The sequence below is a fragment of the Typopeltis vanoorti genome, chromosome 17 (genome assembly GCF_054136105.1).
Source record: "Typopeltis vanoorti isolate ZY-2024b chromosome 17, IOZ_Tvanoo_1.0, whole genome shotgun sequence".
Taxonomy (NCBI): Eukaryota; Metazoa; Arthropoda; class Arachnida; order Uropygi; family Thelyphonidae; genus Typopeltis; species Typopeltis vanoorti.
This window is the reverse complement of record NC_143565.1, coordinates 80,505,181-80,527,200: the sequence shown is the minus strand read 5'-3', so window position 1 is coordinate 80,527,200 and position 22,020 is coordinate 80,505,181. Positions and strand designations below refer to the sequence as shown.

The following is a 22,020-nucleotide window of genomic DNA, read 5'->3' as shown; positions in this document are numbered from 1 at the left end:
CATCATTACTAACTTCCTATCTACAATTTTCCTCCAAATCAGTCTGTTACTTGTCAAGACTCCAACATTATCAGATCTTATATTTCTATTGTCTAAGGCACTTTGTACTGTATCGATCCACCTATATCTTGGTCTTCCTCTAGGTCGTTTTGCTGCCAACCTGGCAGAGAACACTTGTTTTGCTAATCTTTCCTCGCCCATTCTGTTTAAGTGACCATACCACCTGAGATTAGCTCTGCTAACGCATTCCTGGATGCTGACAATGTCAAGTTCTTTCCTAATATCCTCATTTTTAATATGATATTGCCATTGATGCCATCTGTTCACGCCTCTAATCTTTCTCAGGACTCTCATATCTGCAGTCTCTAGTCTTTGGTCCAGTGTTTTACTTCTGACCCAGCTCTCAGATCCATAAGTTAAAACTGGTTTGAACTTATGGATCTGAGAGCTCGGTCATTTGCTGATTCTGGTCGAATATCATCTACACTGTCTTGTATACAGCTAATTAGTGTTCTGACTAATTTCTCTCTTATTCCATATGATTTTATTCAATTGACTTCCCACCATACCAGTTTTGCTGATTCTGTTGTCTATTTCTATATTGAATTTACCATCTTCACTAAAAATCGTGTCTAAGTAGCTGAAATGTTTTACTTGTACCGCAGGTTCTCCATTCACAACACAGTTGACATTTTCAATGATTCTGCCTATTTTCATTGTCTTTGTCTTTTTATTGCTGACCTTCATGCCATATCTATTACAACAGTTATTCAATTTAGTCAGAGAATCTTGCAGACTTGTAGTGGATTTATTTAGAAGTATAACATCATCTGCATAAAGCAAAGAGCTGACATTAACATCTCCAATTTTGACATCATGTTTAATACCACTTTCCTTCATAATGTGATCCATATAGATAATGAATAATAGAGGGGATAATGTACATCCTTGTCTCATGCCAGATTTAATATTAAACCATCTTCCTATACTTCCTTCAGTTCTAACTGCTGACTTACAACTCAAATAAAGACTAAGTATCGCTTGATATAATGCCCCCATTGACACCATATAACTTAGCATATTGAATAGCTTCTCTCTTGGCACCTTGTCATATGCTTTTCCAAATCGACAAAACTTAAATACAGATCTTTGCTATATTCCCATGCTTTCTCCTCTATTTGTCGTAAAGTGAAGATCTGATCCTGACAGCCTCTATTTGGCCTGAATCCAGCTTGTTTTTGACCCACCTTTTCTTCCACAGTTCTTCTCAATAGTTTCTCAAGTATACTTGCATAGATCTTGCCAGGAACAATTAGTAGGGAAATACCTCTGTAATTCTCACATTCAGTTTTATTTCTCTTTTTATATATGGGTACTATGAGAGCTCTACTCCAATCATAGGGAATTCGTCCCTCTGTCCACACTTTCTGAACTATGCAGTGCAGCCACTGTAAGACTTTTATACCACCATACTTAAGCATTTCTGGTCGAACATCATCTACTCCTGCTGCCTTTTCACATTTTAAGTCTTTGATGGCTTTTTCTACTTCAAGTATGGATATGTATTCCTGACTGCATGCCTGGTCAGTGTTTTTTACCACTGTGCTGTCATCACTGCTTGTTTCATTTAGCAGTTTTTCAAAGTAATTACTCCATACTTCAAGGATATCTTTTTCTCCTGTTTTCATATCACCTTTATCATCTCTAACTCCTTTTACAGCACTCTTTGCTCCATTTCTAAGCTTCTTCAACAACCTCCAGAATATCTTACCACCTTCTTGATATTTATTTTCTATGTTCTTCCCAAAGTCAACCCATGACTTTTGTTTAGCTAGTTTTACACTATTACCTTTCTTATATTTGTCTCTGTATTCTCTAAGAGCACAAGCTGACTTATTTGCCAGGAACTTTTGATATGTTTTCTTCTTTTTCTTCACTGCCTCTTTAACTTCCTGTGGCCTCCATGGAGTTCTAATTTTTCTATCCTTGCAGACAAATTCACCACATGCCTCTCTAGCTCAGTCAATCAGGGCTTTCTTCAAGGCTTGCCACTGAATCTCCAAGGTTTGATTCCTGTTCTCAGACTCTTTCATTTTTTCTTCAATAATCTTTGTGTATTTTAGTCTACAGTTCATATCTGAGAGCTGCTCAACTTTTATTCGCTTTAAAACTTTCTTACATGAACTTGATCAAAAACTAGACATAATAAACATATTTGCAGAAGACAAAAATAAAATAAGCAAAAACCTAATGGAAGTAATAATCTCAGCAGCCAATGAATTCAAAAGCAACAAACAACAAAAAGACCATAAACAACTACTAAAAAAGAGATGAAATATGAAATAAGACAAAAATGTAACTTCTAAAATAGAATATACAGAATTATGCAAAAAATAAGGAAAAAGATGAGAAATGAAAAAGATCTTATAACACTACAAAAATAAAAGAAACAATTGAAAACAATAAAAATATGAAAATACTAAGAAAACATTTATCAGTTTGTACAAGTCAAATAACTACTATAAAAGATAAGAATGGAACTACAATAAGGAACCAAGAACAAATCCTAAGAAGACTAGAAGAATTTTTCTATGAACTCTATAGTGATCCATCAATAAATAAATCAAATATAAATAACTCTTCTCCATCACATATAGAATTCATCCCACCATTCACCTCAGATGAAATAAAACAAGCATTAAAACAAATGGAAAATGTCCTGGTGAAGACCTAATTCATATTGAGTTCATTAAATGGGAGGAAACAACATAATTCACCATGTCACAAACTTACTAATCTATGCCTAGATGCCAGAAAACTCGACAAATGCTACTCTGATACTATTATTTAAAAAAGGAGACAAACAAGAAGTAAAGAACTATAGACCAATTAGTATTCTCTCTAATCTGTACAAAATTATCACAAAAGTAATAATAAACAAGTTAGCCCCCCCCCCTCTTCTAGACTCAAATAAACCTGCAGACAAGCAGGATTCCATAAAGGCTTTAACACAGTTGATCATATTCATGAAAGCAGAAGAAAACCAATTGCCTCTCTGTTTAGCCTTTATTGATTATGAAAAAAAAGCATTTGATTCCATCAAAAGTAAATGCAACAATCAAAGCACTCCAGAATCAGAGAGTTCCTGGAGAATATATGGATCTCCTCCTCCAGGAAATATACCACACTGCAACAGCAACAATTCTACTTCACACGAGTAGCAATAAAATGTCAATTGAAAAAGGTGTCTGACAAGGAGACTCTCTATCGCCCAAAATCTTTACAGCAGTCCTTCAAGAAATATTTAATAATATAAACTGGACAAACCTTAGTAATTAATAACAGAAAGTTAACACACCTAAGATAGACAGATGATATAATTTTTGCAAACATTCCAGAAAACCTTAATATAATGATAGAAGCCCTATATCATGAAAGCAGAAAAGTTGGTTAAAAATAAACAGAGGGGAAAAAAAAAAAAAAAAAAGCTAAAATTATGTTTAATAATTTTGTAACACTAAAAAACATAATAATAGAAAACAGTTTCTTGGAAAGAGTCTCTTCATATGTGTATTTAGGTTATCTCATTGATCTAAACTGTGGACTCCAAAAGGAAATAAATAGAAGAGTTCAACTTGCCTGGAGGGCATTCAGAAAATTGAAAAGCATTTTTGAAAGTAATGATGTCCCACTTTGTTTAAAAAGGAATACATCTAACCAGTGTATACTTACAGTCATCACATTATGGTTGTGAAACTTGGTCTCTAACAAAAGCACTGACAAATGAAGAAGCTGATGCTATGTATCACATTAAAAGATAAGAAACGAAACACCTGGATAAGAAGCTAGACTTGTATCACTGACATCATTCTTCACGATAAGCGACTAAAATGGAAATGGACTGGACAGCTATCCAGAAGAGAAGATGAGCGATGGACCACCATACTAATCAACTGACTTCCAAAAGAAGGGAAATGAGGCCGAGGAAGTCCTAAAAGAAGGTGAAGTGATGAATTGTCAAATTTTGTTTGGAAAAATCAGTCAACCATTGCCAAGAACAGAGAAAGGTGGAAGGAACTCGGGAGACCTTCATCCAGCAGTGGACAGAAAATGGCTGAAAAGAAGAAGTTATAATTAATAAATAACATAAAATGGGATTAACTTACGTATGTATGTTTATTACTCCACAATTACAGTAGTCTCTATACTTATAATGAATGCTAAATGTAGTATAACAATAAAGGAAATAATTTTTATATGAATGTTTTTCTACAAATAGCATAGATTTAGTTTGTTCTGATCTCATTTATATAGCACAAAATGTGAAATTTGTAGTATTTTTTTTCATGTGTGATTATTATTCATTTAGCCAAGTGGTATTGGTGGACAGGAAGAAAGGCGAGCTAAATTACAAGAAAGTTTGAGAGTCATCGGCGTCTCTTTTAAAAGATTAAGGCGTATTTATGAAAAATGTAATGAGAATTGTGCAGGAATGGAATATACCCATATAGAGGTAAGGATGGCCAAATTTCACATTTTCAACAACATTTCACATTGAAATGTTGTTGTTTCAATATAATGAAATCTACACTATTGAAAATCGTTTTAGACATTACCAGATCATGAATTATTGTTATTTACCTTGAATATATGATATGTAATTATAAAGAAGTTATATACGTTTTGTATTTTTCTGCATTCAGAAGAGTTTCAGTTTGCATTGATATATAAATTTGGATATTATTGAGACATCTGCTTTTGAACATAATCAGGTATCATTTTATTTTCTTACATTCCTTCCCTTTATTATTATTATTATTATTATTATTATTATTATTATTATATAACACCTTCAGGGAGTCCAAAGACTCATCGAGCGAAGGCACCTACTCTACAACTCTCCGTTTCCACCGCTCCACCAACCACCATATCATCTACACCAATGCCATCTACTGCTGACTACCACCACTAGTATTTTCACAGACAATCACAAACATCCATGCCCACGGCAGGATTCGAAACCTGCAGCCTTTTGGCTGGAGAGCGGATATGCTAACCATTTGGCCAACCAGGGTGTCATTTTTTAGGTATATAAAGTTTTTGCTTTTTCAGTTTGAAAATATATAGCGAGACTGATTAAAATTAACATGCAAAAATAAATTCCCTATTTCCCTCTGTAATTTAATTCAGGTGCTGCAAATGTGTTATGCAGAGTTGTGTTGTTAATTCTGGAAACTATATTCTTTGTCCAGAGTTTAAAATACCCTGATTTTTGTTATACCAGATTGTTGTCATTTCACATACTGTGACAAACAGTTTTTTTGCTCTGAAGATTATTATTATTATTACTACTATTATGTGACACCTCCAGGGAGTCCAGAGACTCATCGAGGGAGGGCACCTACTCTACAACTCTCTCTCTACACCACTCAATCCATCAACTACAACTAACCACAACTACACCAATGCCATCTACTGCCTGCCTTCACCACTGCTATTTCCACAGACAATCACAAACATCCATGCCCACGGCAGGATTTGAACCCGCAGCCTTTTGGTTGGAGAGCGGATACGCTAACTCTTCGGCCAACCAGGCTGGCAAGATGCTGAATATAACACCAGCGAAATATCAGCAGTAAGTTAATAAATAGTTATTATTTTCTTATCAGTCTGTGTTCTCATTAACACTGTTAAAAATAAATTAACATTCCTATGAGGAACTAGTTTAGCTCTGTCACATAGGCATAAACAGGAAGAACATGCAATTTACTGACACTGATCTCACAGCATTAGTTGCTTTAGCCATAAATCCAAATCAATCACAATCATATATATAAATCTCCATTTAGGCTATATCTTAAGCCTAGATATCTTTAGGTGACAATCTGACATTTTCTATATTAGAAGGGGTGCTTAAGGGTCATAGCTGTATAACTGAGAGGAGACCTCCACATAGCCTTTAAAGGAATGCAGAGAACCGACCAGGGCTTCTGACCTAATGTCCAATCCTCACCTTCTCGTGGTGCACCCTGTTGGGTATCTACTTTGATACTGAACGAACGAGGATGGGCTGGCAATTTGGGATTTAGCCGACCAAATTGTATTCTTATTGGTTAAACCAAAATAAAAAATGATGGTACAACATGACAAAATTTCATGCCGGCTGGGGCGTCGCCCGGTTAAACAAGGCCCCCGTTGTTTTCGCCAGGGAACCAGGGCGAACAGCGAAAAGTCAGCTACTGGAACAAATCTGAAAACAAACCCCAACTCAACATCACCAGAGTTAAAGATCGGTACTATAAACGTAAGAAGCCTGAATGGCAAAGAAATGGAGCTAGCTGAGGAATTAGATAAGTACCAGATCGACATAATAGGGGTGACTGAAACAAAAAAGACCAAAACTGGTGAGATCTTTCTGAGTAATAAATACAAAATGTTATATTCAGGCAATAACAATCAAGGAAAAGAAGGAGTAGCCATAGTATTCAACACAAAATACGAGGCTAATCTTCTTGAATGGCAGTCAGTCTCAAGTAGAGTAATGTGGGCAAATATGAGAATGGGGAACTGGACAATGAGACTTATTTGTGCCTATGGTCCCACAGAAGGCTCTACTAAGGTAGAAGTGGAGGAATTTTTTGAGGCTTTAGAAAAAGCAACTGACACAATGAAAAAGGAAAAGTTGGTCCTTGTTGGGGATCTAAATAGTAGAGTAGGAAATGATTGTGAGACATACAAAAATATTTTGGGAAAATTTGGAGAAAAGAACAAAGCTAATAATAATGGCAAATATCTGTTGGATTTCTGCTCAGGACATGGACTGGTTATTACTAACACCATGTTCCAACATAAAAATGTGCACAAATTCACATGGAGAGAAGAGGCTAGGAATAAGAAAAGTCTCATTGACTATGTTATTGTTGATAGTGATGTTTTCTCCCTGGTGCAGGACACCAGAGTGTACAGAGGATTTGAAATTGGAAGTGATCACTATTTAGTCTTGAGCAGGATAAAATTGAATTTCATATTGAAAAGAATAACATGTAAGAAAGTTTTAAAGCGAATAAAAGTTGAGCAGCTCTCAGATGTAAACTGTAGACTAAAATACAGAAATATTATTGAAAAGAAAATGAAAGAGTTTGAGAACAGGAATCAAACCTTGGAGATTCAGTGGCAAACTCTGAAGGAAACATTGATTGATTCTGCCAGAGAGGCATGTGGTGAGGTTGTGTGCAAAGATAAAAAAATCAGAACTCCCTGGTGGACACAGGAAGTTAAAGAGGCAGTGAAGGAAGAGAAGAAAGCATATCAAAAGTTCCTGGCAAATAAGTCGGCTTTTACTCTTACAGAATACAGAGACAAATGTAAGAAAGCTAAACAGTGTGTAAAACTAGCTAAACAAAAGTCATGGGAGGACTTTGGCAAGAATATAGAAAATAAATATCAAGTAGGTGGCAAAATATTCTGGAGGTTGTTGAAGAAGCTTAGGAATGGAGGAAAGAGTGCTGTAAAAGGAATTAGAGATGATAAAGGTGAAATGAAAACAGGAGAAAAAGATATCCTTGAAGTATGGAGTAATTATTTTGAAAAACTGCTAAATGAAACAAGCAGTGATGACAGCACAGTGATAAAAAACACTGACCAGGCATGCAGTCAGGAATACATATCCATACTTGAAGTAGAAAAAGCCATCAAAGGCTTGAAATGTGGAAAGGCAGCAGGAGTAGATGATATTCGACCAGAAATGCTGAAGTATGGTGGTATAAGAGTCTTACAGTGGCTGCACTGCATAGTTCAGAAAGCCTGGACAGAGGGACAAATTCCCGATGATTGGAGTAGAGCTCTCATAGTACCCATATATAAAAAGGGAAATAAAACTGAATGTGAGAATTACAGAGGTATTTCCCTACTGAGTGTTCCTGGCAAGATCTATGCAAGTATACTTGAGAAACGGTTGAGAAGAATTGTGGAAGAAAAGCTTGGTGAAGAACAAGCTGGATTCAGGCCAAATAGAGGCTGTCAGGATCAGATCTTCACTTTACGACAAATAGTCGAGAAAGCATGGGAATATAACAAAGATCTGTATTTAAGTTTTGTCGATTTGGAAAAGGCATATGACAAGGTGCCAAGAGAGAAGCTATTCAATATGCTGCAGTTATATGGTGTCAATGGGGCATTATATCAAGCAATACTTAGTCTTTATTTGAGTTGTGAGTCAGCAGTTAGAATTGAAGGAAGTACAGGAAGATGGTTTAATGTTAAATCTGGTGTGAGACAAGGATGTACATTATCCCCTCTGTTATTCATTATCTATATGGATCACATTATGAAGGAATGTGGTATTAAACCTGATATCAAAATTGGAGATGTTAATGTCAGCTCTTTGCTTTATGCGGATGATGTTATACTTCTAAATAAATCCGCTACAAGTCTGCAAGATTCTCTGACTAAATTGAATAGCTGTTGTAATAGATATGGTATGAAGGTCAGCAATAAAAAGACAAAGACAATGAAAATAGGCAGAATCATTGAAAATATCAACTGTGTTGTGAATGGAGAACCTGTGGAACAAGTAAAACATTTTAGCTACTTAGGCACAATTTTTACTGAAGATGGTAAACTAAATATAGAAATAGACAACAGAATCAGCAAAGCTGATATCGTGGGAAGTCAACTGAATAAATTCATATGGAATAAGAAAGAAATTAGTCGGAACACTAAATTAGCTGTATACAAAACTGTGTTCAAACCAATTTTAACTTATGGATCTGAGAGCTGGGTCAGAAGTAAAACACTTGACCAAAGACTAGAGACCGCAGATATGAGAGTCCTGAGAAAGATTAGAGGCATGAACAGATGGCATCAATGGCAATATCATATTAAAAATGAGGATATTAGGAAAGAACTTGACATTGTCAGCATCCAGGAATGCGTTAGCAGAGCTAATCTCAGATGGTATGGTCACTTAAATAGAATGGGAGAGGAAAGATTAGCAAAACAAGTGTTCTCTGCCAGTTTGGCAGCAAAACGACCCAGAGGAAGACCAAGATATAGGTGGATTGATACGGTACAAAGTGCCTTAGACGATAGAAATATAAGATCTGATAATGTTGGAGTCTTGACAAGTAACAGACTGATTTGGAGGAAAATTGTAGATAGGAAGTTAGTAATGATGTAATTTTTTCATGTAGTACTGTCATATCCTGTACACCCCTTGAGGGTACATGGCAGGAATTTGATGATGATGATGATGATGATGAATGCCACCTAATAGAAATATTTGATTGCAATTAGCAATTACAGCTAAACATGGTTTTTAAATTCTTTCTTCATTGTGATTGAACAGGAAAATTAAACACAGGCCAATTATAATTATTCAAATCATTTATTTCAATCAGTAATTATACTCTCCCTCAGCTTCAATACAGCTTTTGGCATGGTCAATTAATTCATTAAATGAGTTTTTTACATCGGTTTTTGGGATACTGTTGAGGGGGTCGTGGTTACTGCTGCTTAAACATTTTCAGTGGTGTCGTATCGTTTTCTTTTCATCGGCAAATGAAGTCAGGAGAAGAAAAGAAGTCACAGGGTGCTAATGATTACGGCGAATGATCCAACACACAAACTTGGTTTTTGCTCATAAACTGTCTCACAGTGTTCGACGATGAGATGTTGCATTATCGTGTAAAAGTGACCAGCTGCCTGCATCATGATATTCATGCCATACGCGACGAATTCTCGCTGTGAATTGCTTCAAACTTCGAGATAAAATTGACCGTTTGGCCAGGTGGAATGAATTCCTTGTGGATAATGCCCTTGGAATCGTAGAAATAAATCGGCATTGTCTTTACTTTTGACTTCTCCAAGCGACTTTTTTTCGGATGCCCCTCTTCTGGTGGTCTCCACTCAGCACTCTGGCGCTTTGTTTCGAGCTCATACTCAAAACACCACGTTTTGTCACCAGTAACGATTGTTTCAAGGAAGTTTGATTTCTTATGAGTGGTTTTAATGAGGTCCTTTCAGTGTTCAATTCGATACATTTTTTGGTCGTCAGTCAACTTGTGATGAACAAATCGTGAATTCAATTTACAAAGGCCCAAACTCTCAGTCAAAATGTTGTACACAGTTGATTTTGGAATCCCTAATTCATCTTCGATCAATCTCGCGAATGGTTTTGGGTTTTCTTTGATGAAATCATGCACTTTTTGGATGATAACTTCGCTCAGTCCAGTTTTTGGATGGTCCGGCTTTTCGTCAACCTCAAGCATCTCGTGACCACTTTGAAATCGCTTAAACCACTCGTAAACTTGAGTACGGGATAAGCATTCATCACCGTATGCTTTTTGAAACATTTGATGTGTTTCGCTAAAACGTTTACCAAGTTTAACACAAAAGTCAATCACAGCTCTCTGTTTGAAACTCATTTTCTGACTGTTTGTCAAAACACACTGTCACTTTTGGCACTATAACTCCGCTTCTAATGAAACAAATGTCATAAACAGTTGACACAACACTAATGAAGGTCGCCGCTTTCGACAACAAAAAGATACAACAGGTGGCGCTGCTAGTTTCTTCTATTTTCGAAAGTTCGGTTCTTTTTGGACAAAGGGTGTATATATACACACACACTAGATTACATCAGGAGTCTGAAGAAATTATTTATTAGTATGAGACCTAATATGAAGGGGGGGGGGAACTAGATTATGATGAGAGAAATAGTGAGAATCTATGTGCAAGAAGGATTGTTATGCAACTATATTAACTGAATGCAAATATGCTTAATTACAGACGTGATGATGATGATGAAAGGATGATTGTGTGATTTTAAGTATGTGCAAGGATATCTGTATAAGTAAAGCATTAGATATGAATGGGGATGTGAATGTTGCTCAACTAGTCGTCCAGACTATGCAAAAAAAAGAATGCAGATAACTTACTATGTCTATACACAAATGCTAGTAGTATCAGGAATGAAATGGTTGAGTTTGTTGAATTAGTGAATATGTTGTGACATTAGATCGTTCACATTAATGAGACCTGGCTCTCAGAAGTAGATATATTAACTAGTATTGAGAGTACAGTTCTTTTTAGGATAGAGGAGGAGTGATTCTAATGATATCAGATGATTTGAATAATCTTTGACATTAGGGTAGAAAGCTATGATTGCAATATTAGTAACAATTTTCCATGTAGCAGTGAACTCGAAACTATCTGGTGTGAGGTAGAGTATGAGATTAAATACATGGTAGGTATTGCTACAGATCTATTGGATCTTGCTGGTGATAATGAAATGCATTATTGTGATAATGAAATTGGGTAGAATTGGGTTGAGTGAAATCTCATCAGAAGAATGTCACTGAATTTATCAAGTTATTGTGTGACAACTTCATTAAGCAGCATGTGACAGAAAGAACTCAAGGTTCAAACAGTATTAGACCTGACAGTAATATCACAGAGGAGTTTCATTAAATATATACGACTGTTCTGTCTCCAGTTGGTGACAATGATCATGCTGCACTGACTTAGGAAGTAAAGAGTTTTATTCATAAAAGGATGCTGAAATACAAAGATGGAAATTATGACAAACTGAGGGAATGAGTAGGTATTGGTTGTTAGATTGAAAGGATATCAACAGCACATTGGAAGTATTAAAAAACACATTATTGATAAAATATCAGAATGTATCCCTGGAGTTTGAAGAAGAAAAAAAAAAGGCAGGAGTGAAATGGATGTGCAAGCGATTCTTAAGATAGGATGATCTGGAAGGAATACAATGTGCATAAGGATGATGCAATTTATGAAGATTATAAGGCACAGGCCAGAAGAGTTACAACTATTTTATGGAAAGCTTGCTGAATATGAAAAGAAACTGGCTCTGCAATCTAGAGACAACCCAAAAGAATTTTATTGTTATGTTACAAATGAAATACAAATGGATGTGATAAAATAACTCTCATCAGTGCAGTGGTATCCAGGTAATAGATGAAAAAGAGATCATTCAACTAATCAGTGTTTATTTTGATAAATACTATCAGATTAGTGTTCAACTTAGTTCAAGTTGATTGTTCAAACTATCAACGTAGTGTATGTAACATTGAGCTCAGTGTTACCTCTGCCCTATCATATTCAGTCTGTTGCACAAACTGAATATGAATTTGCCAATAGTGACTGATGGGACATCAGCAAGGATGCTAAAAGAGAGTTCAGTCAAGCTCATTGACTCCTTTCCTTCGTGGTTACATGGTGATCAAATTCATTGTAAAAATTATGGAAACTACTGTTTCCATAATTTTTACAATGTAATTATTTTACATTATTGTAATTATTTTACAATAATTACAATAATGATCACTTACCTTTGTGACCTTCACATTAAGATCATCATCTGGAGTATACACATATATACAAAGAAAAAGGCTGCACTACAATTTACATGGTAAATGCTAAAGTTACATTGATTTGATCAACCTTTAAAACTACTGGGAATTTTGAAACTTTTGGTGAAAAAATAAACATTACTACATCGATACTGGAGTCTTATTATTATTATCTATTTGGTTACAAGCAGTGATAGCAGAGTAGTAAAAACCACTCAACAGAGATGCAGAAAGGAATACATATCCATACTTGAAGTAGAAAAAGCCATCAGAGGCCTGAAATGCAGAAAGGCAGCAGGAGTAGATGATATTCAACCAGAAATGCTCAAGTATGGAGGTATAAAAGTCTTACAGTGGCTGCACTGCATAGTTCAGAAAGCCTGGACAGAGGGACGAATTCTGGAGGATTGGAGTAGAGCTCTCATAGTACAAAAAGGGAAATAAAACTGAATGCAAGAATTACAGAGGTATTTCTCTGCTGAGTGTTCCTTGTAAGATTTACGCAAGTATACTTGAGAAACGGTTGAGAAGGATTATGGAAGAAAAGCATGGTGAAGAACAAGCTGTATTCAGGCCAAATAGAGGCTGTCAGGATGAGATTTTCACTTTATGACAAATAGTTGAGAAATTCTGGGGATATAACAAAGATATGTATTTAAGTTTTGCAGATCTGGAAAAGGCATATGACAAGGTGCCAAGAGAGAAGCTGTTCAAAATGCTACAGTTATATGGTGTTGAGGGGGTGTTATATGAAGCAATACTTAATCTTTATTTGAGTTGTAAGTCAGCAGTTAGAATTGAAGGAAGTACATGAAGATGGTTTAATGTTAAGTCTGGTGTCAGACAAGGATGTACATTATCCCCTCTGTTATTCATTATCTATATGGATAACATTATGAGGAAAGTGATATTAAACCTGATATCAAAATTGGAGATGTTAATCTGAGCTCTTTGCTTTATGCAGACGATATTATACTTCTAAATAAATCCATTAGAAGTCTGCAAGATTCCCTGACTAAATTGAATGACTGTTGTAATATATATGCTATAAAGGTCAGCAATAACAAGGCAAAGACAATGAAAATAGGCAGAAGCATTGAAAATATCAACTGTATTGTGAATGGAGAACCTATAGAACATGTAAAACCGGCTTGTCCAACCCGTGGGCCACATGCGGCCCAGGACGCCTATGAATGTGGCCCAACAAAAAATCGTAAACTTACAAACTTTATGAGATTGTGACTAAAAATACCATTAATAATATTACAAATACAATTTTAACATGCTGTTAATTTATAAGCGATGAATTTTTGAATTTAATACGTTCTTTAGCAATGAGAGATTCATAAAATCATTCTCAAATAATTGTATTTATTCAAAATTGCCGCCCATCTGAGTAGTTACTTCTCGACATAATAATTGGTGCACTAGCGCTCTTGCTTCCTACTTTTATCACGCAATAGATGTCTCTATGTACGCCATGGGTATACTGTTACGGCTTTCAATGTGCAATTGTAAACAGTCGAGTTGACACCGAAGAAAGGTGCAGACGTCACGTGTGTTTGTGGTGATTTGGTGAGGAATTTTTTTAGTAGTAAAAATTTGGCGATTTGGTGATTGTTAAACCTTGCTTTGTAATTTTCAATCTATTTTTTTTTTTTTAAATTCCAGCAGGGCTTCCACAGCGTGTCCATTGAAAAACCAAACCAAAAAAAAAAAAACTTATAGAAGAAGAAAGATTGTTCAACAAAAAGTGGACAGATGACTACTTTTTTTCTCGAGGCAAATACTAAGGCAATCTGCTTAATTTGTAGGGAATTTGTGCCAGTTTTCAAAGACTACAATTTGAAAAGGCATTACATGCAAAAATCATGCTTTGAAATTTAGTGCGTATCAAGGAATGTCGTAAAGACAAAATAGTGGAACTGAAAAAAAGTCTATCATCTCAACAAAGTTATTTTTTTAAAAAAATAACAAAATTTTGTGGTTTACAACCACAAAAGCTAGTTATGTGGTTGTAAACCTGATAGTATAAAAATCAAAACTGTATACCGATGGTGAGTTTATTATGCAGTGTATGGAAAGTGTGGCAGATATAATTTGCCCTGATAAAAAATGGGGATTTTTCTAAAATCAATTTGTCTCACCAGCCTATAGCCAGGCGAATTGATGAAATAGGAAAATCTATCGAAAAAGGTTTGGAGAGTAGAGCTGCTAATTTTAAATTTTATGCTTTGGCGATAGACGAAAGTACTGATGCTACTAATACAGCTCAGTTGGCAATTTTTATTAGAGGTATTGATTACGAATATAATATCACTGAAGAAATGGCTTCTTTAGTGTCATTAAAAGACACAACTAAATCAAGAGATTTATACGAAGCAGTGAAAAATACGTTAAAGCTATTTTCTTTGTCCATTGTGAACATATCTGGTATAGCTACTTATGGTGCCCCCGGCGATGATAGGTAAAAGAGATGAACTTGTAAAATTAATAGAAGACGATGCAATTGCCTCCCAGAATTTACGTATGATGAAATATCACTGCATAGTACACCAAGAAAATTTATGCGCAAAAGCTTTAAAGATGGATAACGTCATGCAGATTGTCATCAAGACTGTAAATTTAATAAGGGCCAAGGGATTGAATCATCGCCAATTCCAGGAATTCCTTAAATTTATAGATGCTGACTATGGAGACATCATCATTTACTTTTTGGAAGTAAGATGGTTAAGTCGAGGTAAAATGTTGAAAAGATTTTATGATTTTTGAAATGAAATCAAGTCGTTTATGGAATCAAAAACAAAATTTGTGCCAGAATTTGACAATGAAAACTGGCTCACAGATTTGGCATTTTTACTAGACTTGACCGCTCATTTAAATGAGCGGTCAAGTCTAGTAAAATGAGTTAAACGTGCGTCTTCAAGGTGAAAACCAACTGATCAATACAATGTTTGAAATTATAACAGCATTCGAAATGAAACTGAAACTATGGCAATCTCAAATTAAGGCAAACAATTTTATGCATTTCTACACGTTGGCTAGACACGGTCCTGTGAACAATGAGAAATATGCAGCCTTGCTTTTCGATTTGATACAGGAATTTGAGAACAGGTTTCAAGATTTCCGGAAAAATCATCAATCTTTTGGTATATTTGCGACTCCATTTTCAGTTGACATAAACATATTACCTGTTATCAATTTTCAAATTGATAACAGGTAATATGTTACATATTATCAATTTTCAAATGGAATGCATAGAGCTACAATCTGACATTCAACTTAAAAAAAAATTTGATCATGTCTCTTAACTAGACTTCTATAAGATATATCTTCCCAGAGAAAAATATCCCTCACTTCACAATCATGCCTTATTCATGTCATCGCTATTTGGAAGCACCTACATTTGTGAGCAGCTATTTTCAAGGATGAAGCACGTGAAGAATAAAACTAGAACTAAAATATCTGATGAGCACCTTGAGAACCCACTGAGAATTGCAACTGCTTTCATCGAACCAAATATCAAAGCATTAGTGTCTCCAAAACAATGTCAAACATCTCACTAATTTCATGTTACTGTCTTGTCTTTTACTTTTATAATGAAAAATTCATGAATTAATGAAGTTTAAATTACTTAAATATGTTAACTATATATTCTTCGTTTTTTTGCTCATCGGCTATCGTTAGTGTATTTTGCAGTATGTGTGATCCAAAACAACTCATCTTCTTCCAATATGACCCAAGGAAGCTAAAAGGTTGGACACCCCTGATGTAAAACATTTCAGCTACTTAGGTATGATTTTTATTGAAGATGGTGAATTAAATATGGAAATAGACAACAGAATCAGCAAATGTGGTATGGTAGGAAGACAATTGAATAACTTTATATGGAATAAGAAAGAAATTGTCCGTGCAGTTGGCCGAGTGGTTACGTGCGCTGCAACCATATGCTTGGGAAAGGAGTGTCATGTGTTTGATTCTCACTGCTGACGCGAGGAGCTTAGGGATCTTTCTCAGACATAGCCAAGTTAGCTGGTGTTGGGCATGGACTACAGGGTTTTTCCCTCCAGTTTATCTGGTGTTTTTCCTCCCACAAAGCAAGCAAACCGGTCTTTAGAACACAACACGTCACAGACAATTAACATGGTTTAGCGTGGGTTACTGACCCCCACCTTGTAGTGAGTTATGAAACCCACAAATGGGAGGCCAAGGCCTTACATGTGGCTGTAGTGCCAAAGAAGAAGAATAAGAAAGAAATTAGTCAAAACACTAAATTAGCTGTATATAAGACAGTGTTCAAATCAATTTTAATTTATGGATCTGAGAGCTGGGTCAGAAGTAAAACACTTGACCATGGACTAGAAACTGCAGATATGAGAGTCTTGAGAAAGAATAGGGGCATGAAAAGATGGCATCAATGGCAATATCATATTAAAAATGAGGATATTAGGAAAGAACTTGACACCGTGAGCATCCAGGAATGCGTTCTTTAGTATGATTTTATGAATGAATGGGAGAGGAAAAATTAGCAAAATGAGTATTCTTTGCCAGGTTGGCAGGAAAAAGACCCAGAGGAAGATCAAGATATAAGTGGACTGATACGGTAAAAAGTGCCTTAGAAGATAGAAATATAAGATTTGACAATGTTGGAGTCTTGACAGTTAACGGACTGATTTGGAGGAAAATTGTAGATACGAATGAATTTGGTTATGATGTAAATTTTTCATGTAGTACTATCATATCCTGTACACCTCCCTTTGTGAGGGTACATGGCAGGAATTTGATGATGATGATGATTTGGTTACAAAAAGTAACTCATATAAGTATGCATATAAATTAAACCAAACAGTATGGATTATGAAGTATCTATACGTTAGCACAAGAAAAGTATATGTAATATACTGCAAGATATTTCAGTTTGAAATAATAAACTATCATCAGTGGCTTGACAGAAAATTTTTTACAAGGTAGAATACGAAAAATTGCTCATTCAAAATTAGAACGAGCCATGTGATCTTACATCGCTAATCACGATATTATTTCACTGAAGAGAGTTAACCATAAGAGTTGAGAATAAAATACATGTATACATTTACAATGTCATACAGAAAACTTAATTTATAAAATCATACTAAAGATATCATTAGACAGATGTATCTAGATGGTCTTAATTTAAACAAAAAAAAAAAGTGTGGATTGGTGCAACATGGAATAGAGACAAACCACAAAATTCTTTGGTCTAAAACTCACCTTCTACAAAGATGTCAGTATAAATTCGAATGCTTATACAAAGAGAGTGCTGAAGCCTTACTTTTGTTTGATCTGAATAACACATTAATTTTTTTTTTTAATTAAGAGACTATCTAGATACTACATCTGTCTAATGATATCTTTACTATGATTTTATAAATTAAGTTTTTTGTATGACATTGTAAATTTATAGATGTAATTTATTCTGCACTCTTATGTTTATCTCTCTTCAATGAAATGATATCGTGATTAGTGATGTAACATCACATGACTTGTTCTAATTTTGAATGATCAATTGTTTGTATTCTACCTTGTAAAAAACTTTTCTGTCAAGCTACTGATGATAGCTTGTTATTTCAAACTGAAATATCTCACAGTATATTAAATATACTTTTCTTGTGCTAACATGTAGATAATTCATAATTTCACATGACAAGTTTCTTTCAAAAGTAGAAACAGTATGGATGGTGGCTTAGTAAAGTCAGGATTTGCTGGAAAATTTTAAGAACTAAATGGACTGAATGTGTGCTATCCAAATTCTTGGGATTTGTATACCACCATTGTTAAGATTAGGATGGTTAATCAAAATTTCACAGGCTTCTTTAACCAATTATATATTTGGTTTAATCCTTTATTCAAGCGTAAGCAAACAAAGTTTGCACCTGAAATATTTTCAGGACTGGGGCAACTCGTGGGATAAGTTCTGATCACTTGCCTTAGTATCTCCCATAATGCAAAGCACATCTCCTTGCAGACATGTATACTGCTATGCATTAATGGAAGGGTCACTACCCAGACCATTAATTTTATTGACTGTTTAAGTGCAGGTCAGTATCCAAAAACTCGTGCGATCCCCAAAATCGTCCAACAATGAGTAATCCAAAGTATCAAAAACTCAGCATTGTTCCCTTCAGTAACAGGCTCGCCTCACCACTGAGCAGAGCCGCTCGGATTTCTTTGGATTTCACTTGAGGGATAACAGCAACAGCCGTGCCAGTTAGCTTCATGGGCTACAGCATTGCCATTCATTACCCCCCCCCCACACACACACCTGGGTAGCAGCAACAGCCTTGCCTCAGTAAACTTCATTGGCTACAGCATTGCTATCCACCACCCAGGCATCTGACCAGTTTCGACCTAGAGGTCTCATCAGTGGGAGCCTGACCCAGAGGTGGTGATACTAAAGTCGAAGTAATGCAGAAGTCATATCACCATATACCAGTTGCCAAAAGGTATCAACACCGTATTACTAAAATTATCTGGATTAGAGATAGTTGATGGAAGTTTGTTCACTAGGCTATGCTACCAATTATATATTTGGTTTAATCTTTTATCCAAGTGTAAACAAACAAAGCTTGTGTCTGAAGTATTTTCAGGACTGGGGCAGTTTGTGGTAAAGGTGGGATAAGTTCTGATCACCTCCAGAGAATTTTAGTAATAAGGTGTTCATACCTTTTGGCAAATGGTATATGGTGATATGACTTCTGCATTACTTCCACCTTAGTATCACCACCTCTGGGTCTGGCTCCCACTGACGAGACCTCAATAAAGGTCAAAACTGGTCTGGGTAGTGACCCCTTCGCTTAATGCATTACAGTATACATGTCTTCAAAGAGATGTGCTTTGCCTTATGGGAGATACTAAGGCAAGTGATCAGAACTTATCCTGCCTTTACCACAAGTTGTCCCAGTCCTGAAAATACTTTAGGCGCAAACTTTGTTTGCTTACACTTGGATAAAGGATTAACACTAGTGCCACCAAATGGGTGGCACCAGTGCCCTTGGTGAATGTGGTGGTCGTGTTTAGTTAGGCTAGAAAACATGTTTTTAAATTTAAATATAGTGTGATTTTTTGTCTCAAATTGTGCTGCAGTCGTGCATCAGTTAGATACAAGTGTCCTTCAGTGGTGTTATTGTTTGGAACTGTGTTGTATATATTGTGTTTTCGCTGCCATTTGTTTCACTACTTCAGTGTGTAAAGATGGCGTCCAACAAGAAACGTACGTCAGCGGCGTACAGGACTTTTACTTCTACATGAAAGGCTGGCTCAGCGTTAGATCTTTTGCTATGGATGCGTTGCGGAAACTGCTACATGTATGCACCGAAGAATGTGAAGGATCTGTGGTCGGTCTGGCTAAATGAGAAGAACGAAAATGTTGACGTATGTGAGAAGTGTCGGGATAGGCTGGAGCGGTTAGGAATGGAAGCTGACATCGTGACCGTAGCAGAAGAACTTCAGCAGGAGTTCATGAAAATGAAAAATGACCTTCATCTTCTGCATGAGGAATTGAAAGTGCTCAGTAAGGAGATACTGGAAGTTAAAACTGAGTTTAATGTGTTAAACAGAGAAATTAGGTCTATAGAGATTACTTTAACTGAAGTAACTAGAACAGGATTACGTATGGGTGAGTCTTTGATGAATGATGCAGTAATAAATAGTATGGGAGTGATTGGGAGTCAACAAAATAAAACCACAAGAGGTCTAGAAGAAATGAGATATTGTGAGAGTCGGGGGCGGGTAAGTAAAAGAGTGTTGAGTAATGAAACTGGGAGAGTCATGCTGAACAGCATACAAAATTAATCCATGAGTGACACTTGTGTGGACTTGAATGAAGTTAAGAGTAGTTAGATATATGGTGATTCTATGATTAAGGGTATGGAGAGGTATGCCTGAGGAGTGCTTGGCTGGTGGGACAATAGAAAGAATGGCTTTAGCAATAAAGAGAGGGCATGATGCAGATATGATGATTATGGTGGATACAAATGACCTGAGTGGTGGTATAAATCAGGTAGCAAATGATTTAAGAACATTGTTAGATATTGTGAAGAGGAAAAGTGTCAATCGGAGGATAGTGTGTGTGCTGCCTCGTTTTGACAATTACGAGTTAAGTAGACAAGCGATGATAATGAATGATATGATTCCAAGAATGTGCAAAAAAATGAGGTCTGGAATTTGTTGATGTCTGGAGTTTGTTTGAAGGAAAAAGACAGTTGTATGCTAGAGATGGGCTGCATCTGAAAATGGAAGGACATAAGCGATTGAAGAAGTTACTGTTTTCTGAACAAGTTGAAGTAATTGGGCAGGGAAACTAATATTGAAAAAGTTGAGTGTAAGAGAGAGAAACTTTAGCAGTGATTGTATATTTGTTGATCCTTATTCGCAGAATAAATTACAGAGGAAGGCATGGGACTACTGAAATTAGTGACATGTATATTAGTTCTAAAGCTGGTACAAGAATTAGAGGGAATCTGCAGTTTTTTATACCAATGCAAGAAGCATTCGAAATAAGAGAGAAGAATTTTTGGCATTAGTCAGTGCAATCTCACCAAAAGTTGTAGGCATTAGTGAAACTTGGCTGTCAGCAGAAGATGTGGTCACTGGAATTGAATGTGATGGGTACAGTATTTTCAGGGAGGATGAAGAAGATAGAACAGGAGGAGGAGTACTGTTGATGATAGCTGATGTGTTGCAGCCAAAGAAAGTAGTATATCAAGATGATAGACGTGAATGAGAGTTCATTTGAGGCAGTCTGGTGTGAAATAGTGCAACCAAATATACAGTTGGATGCTGCTATAGGCCAGAGGGTACAGTGGGAGATATTGAATTCATGCATCAGCAAATTATTGCAATGAGTGCAGATTTAGTGATTATTATGGGGGATTTTAATTATGGTGATATAAATTGGAAGGAGGAAATATCTCGTAGCAAAAAGGAAATGGAGTTCATACATCTTCTACGAGATAATTACTTGAAACAGCACATAACTGAAGGGACACTTGGTGTGAGAGTGTTGGACCTGGTTATTGGTTCAGAGGATATATGCATAAGCAAGGCATCCTCGTTACCTCCAATTGGTGAAAGCGATCATGTGGTATTGACTTGGGAGGTTGCAAAATCTGTGGATTTTTCTGTTAAGAGGGGAGATATATGGAACTACAGGTTAGGCAATTATAACAAGCTGTTGAGAGTGGTGTGGAATTTGTGGATGTGTGGAGTGAGTTCGATGGGCGAAAGGAATTATATAAGATGGATGGGTTACATTTGAATGGAGTTGGTGTACAGAGACTTGAAAAAGTGTTGATGAATGATGTGGAAGTGGATGTACAGACTCAGGGAAACTAGATTTATTAAGGGGGAGGCGGGGGAGTAGATATGCAGACTTTAGGGAGGCAGTTGAGTGTATGAATGAGTATAATATGCTGAGCGAGTACAAAGGACAACAAATCAGAATGGGATAGTTAGTATAAGGCATCAAAGTAGGGGTGGGACTAATGGGCTTCTGCAATTCATGTACACTGATGCCAAGAGTATCAGGAACAAGAACGAAGAGTTTTTGGCCTTGGTTGGCACTTCCAGGCCATAGGTTATTGGTATTAGTGAAACATGGCTGACA

General features: G+C 36.1%; 1 protein-coding gene across 1 annotated transcript in view; it reads left to right on the top strand.

The window, feature by feature from the left end:
* Positions 1-22,020, top strand: part of MED30 (Mediator complex subunit 30) — a 96,077-nt gene that overhangs the window by 21,674 nt on the left and 52,383 nt on the right. The window contains exon 3 of the mRNA XM_090407366.1: positions 4,370-4,513. Within this exon, the coding sequence (XP_090263492.1) occupies positions 4,370-4,513 (144 nt within the window). The remainder of the gene's footprint in view (positions 1-4,369; positions 4,514-22,020) is intronic.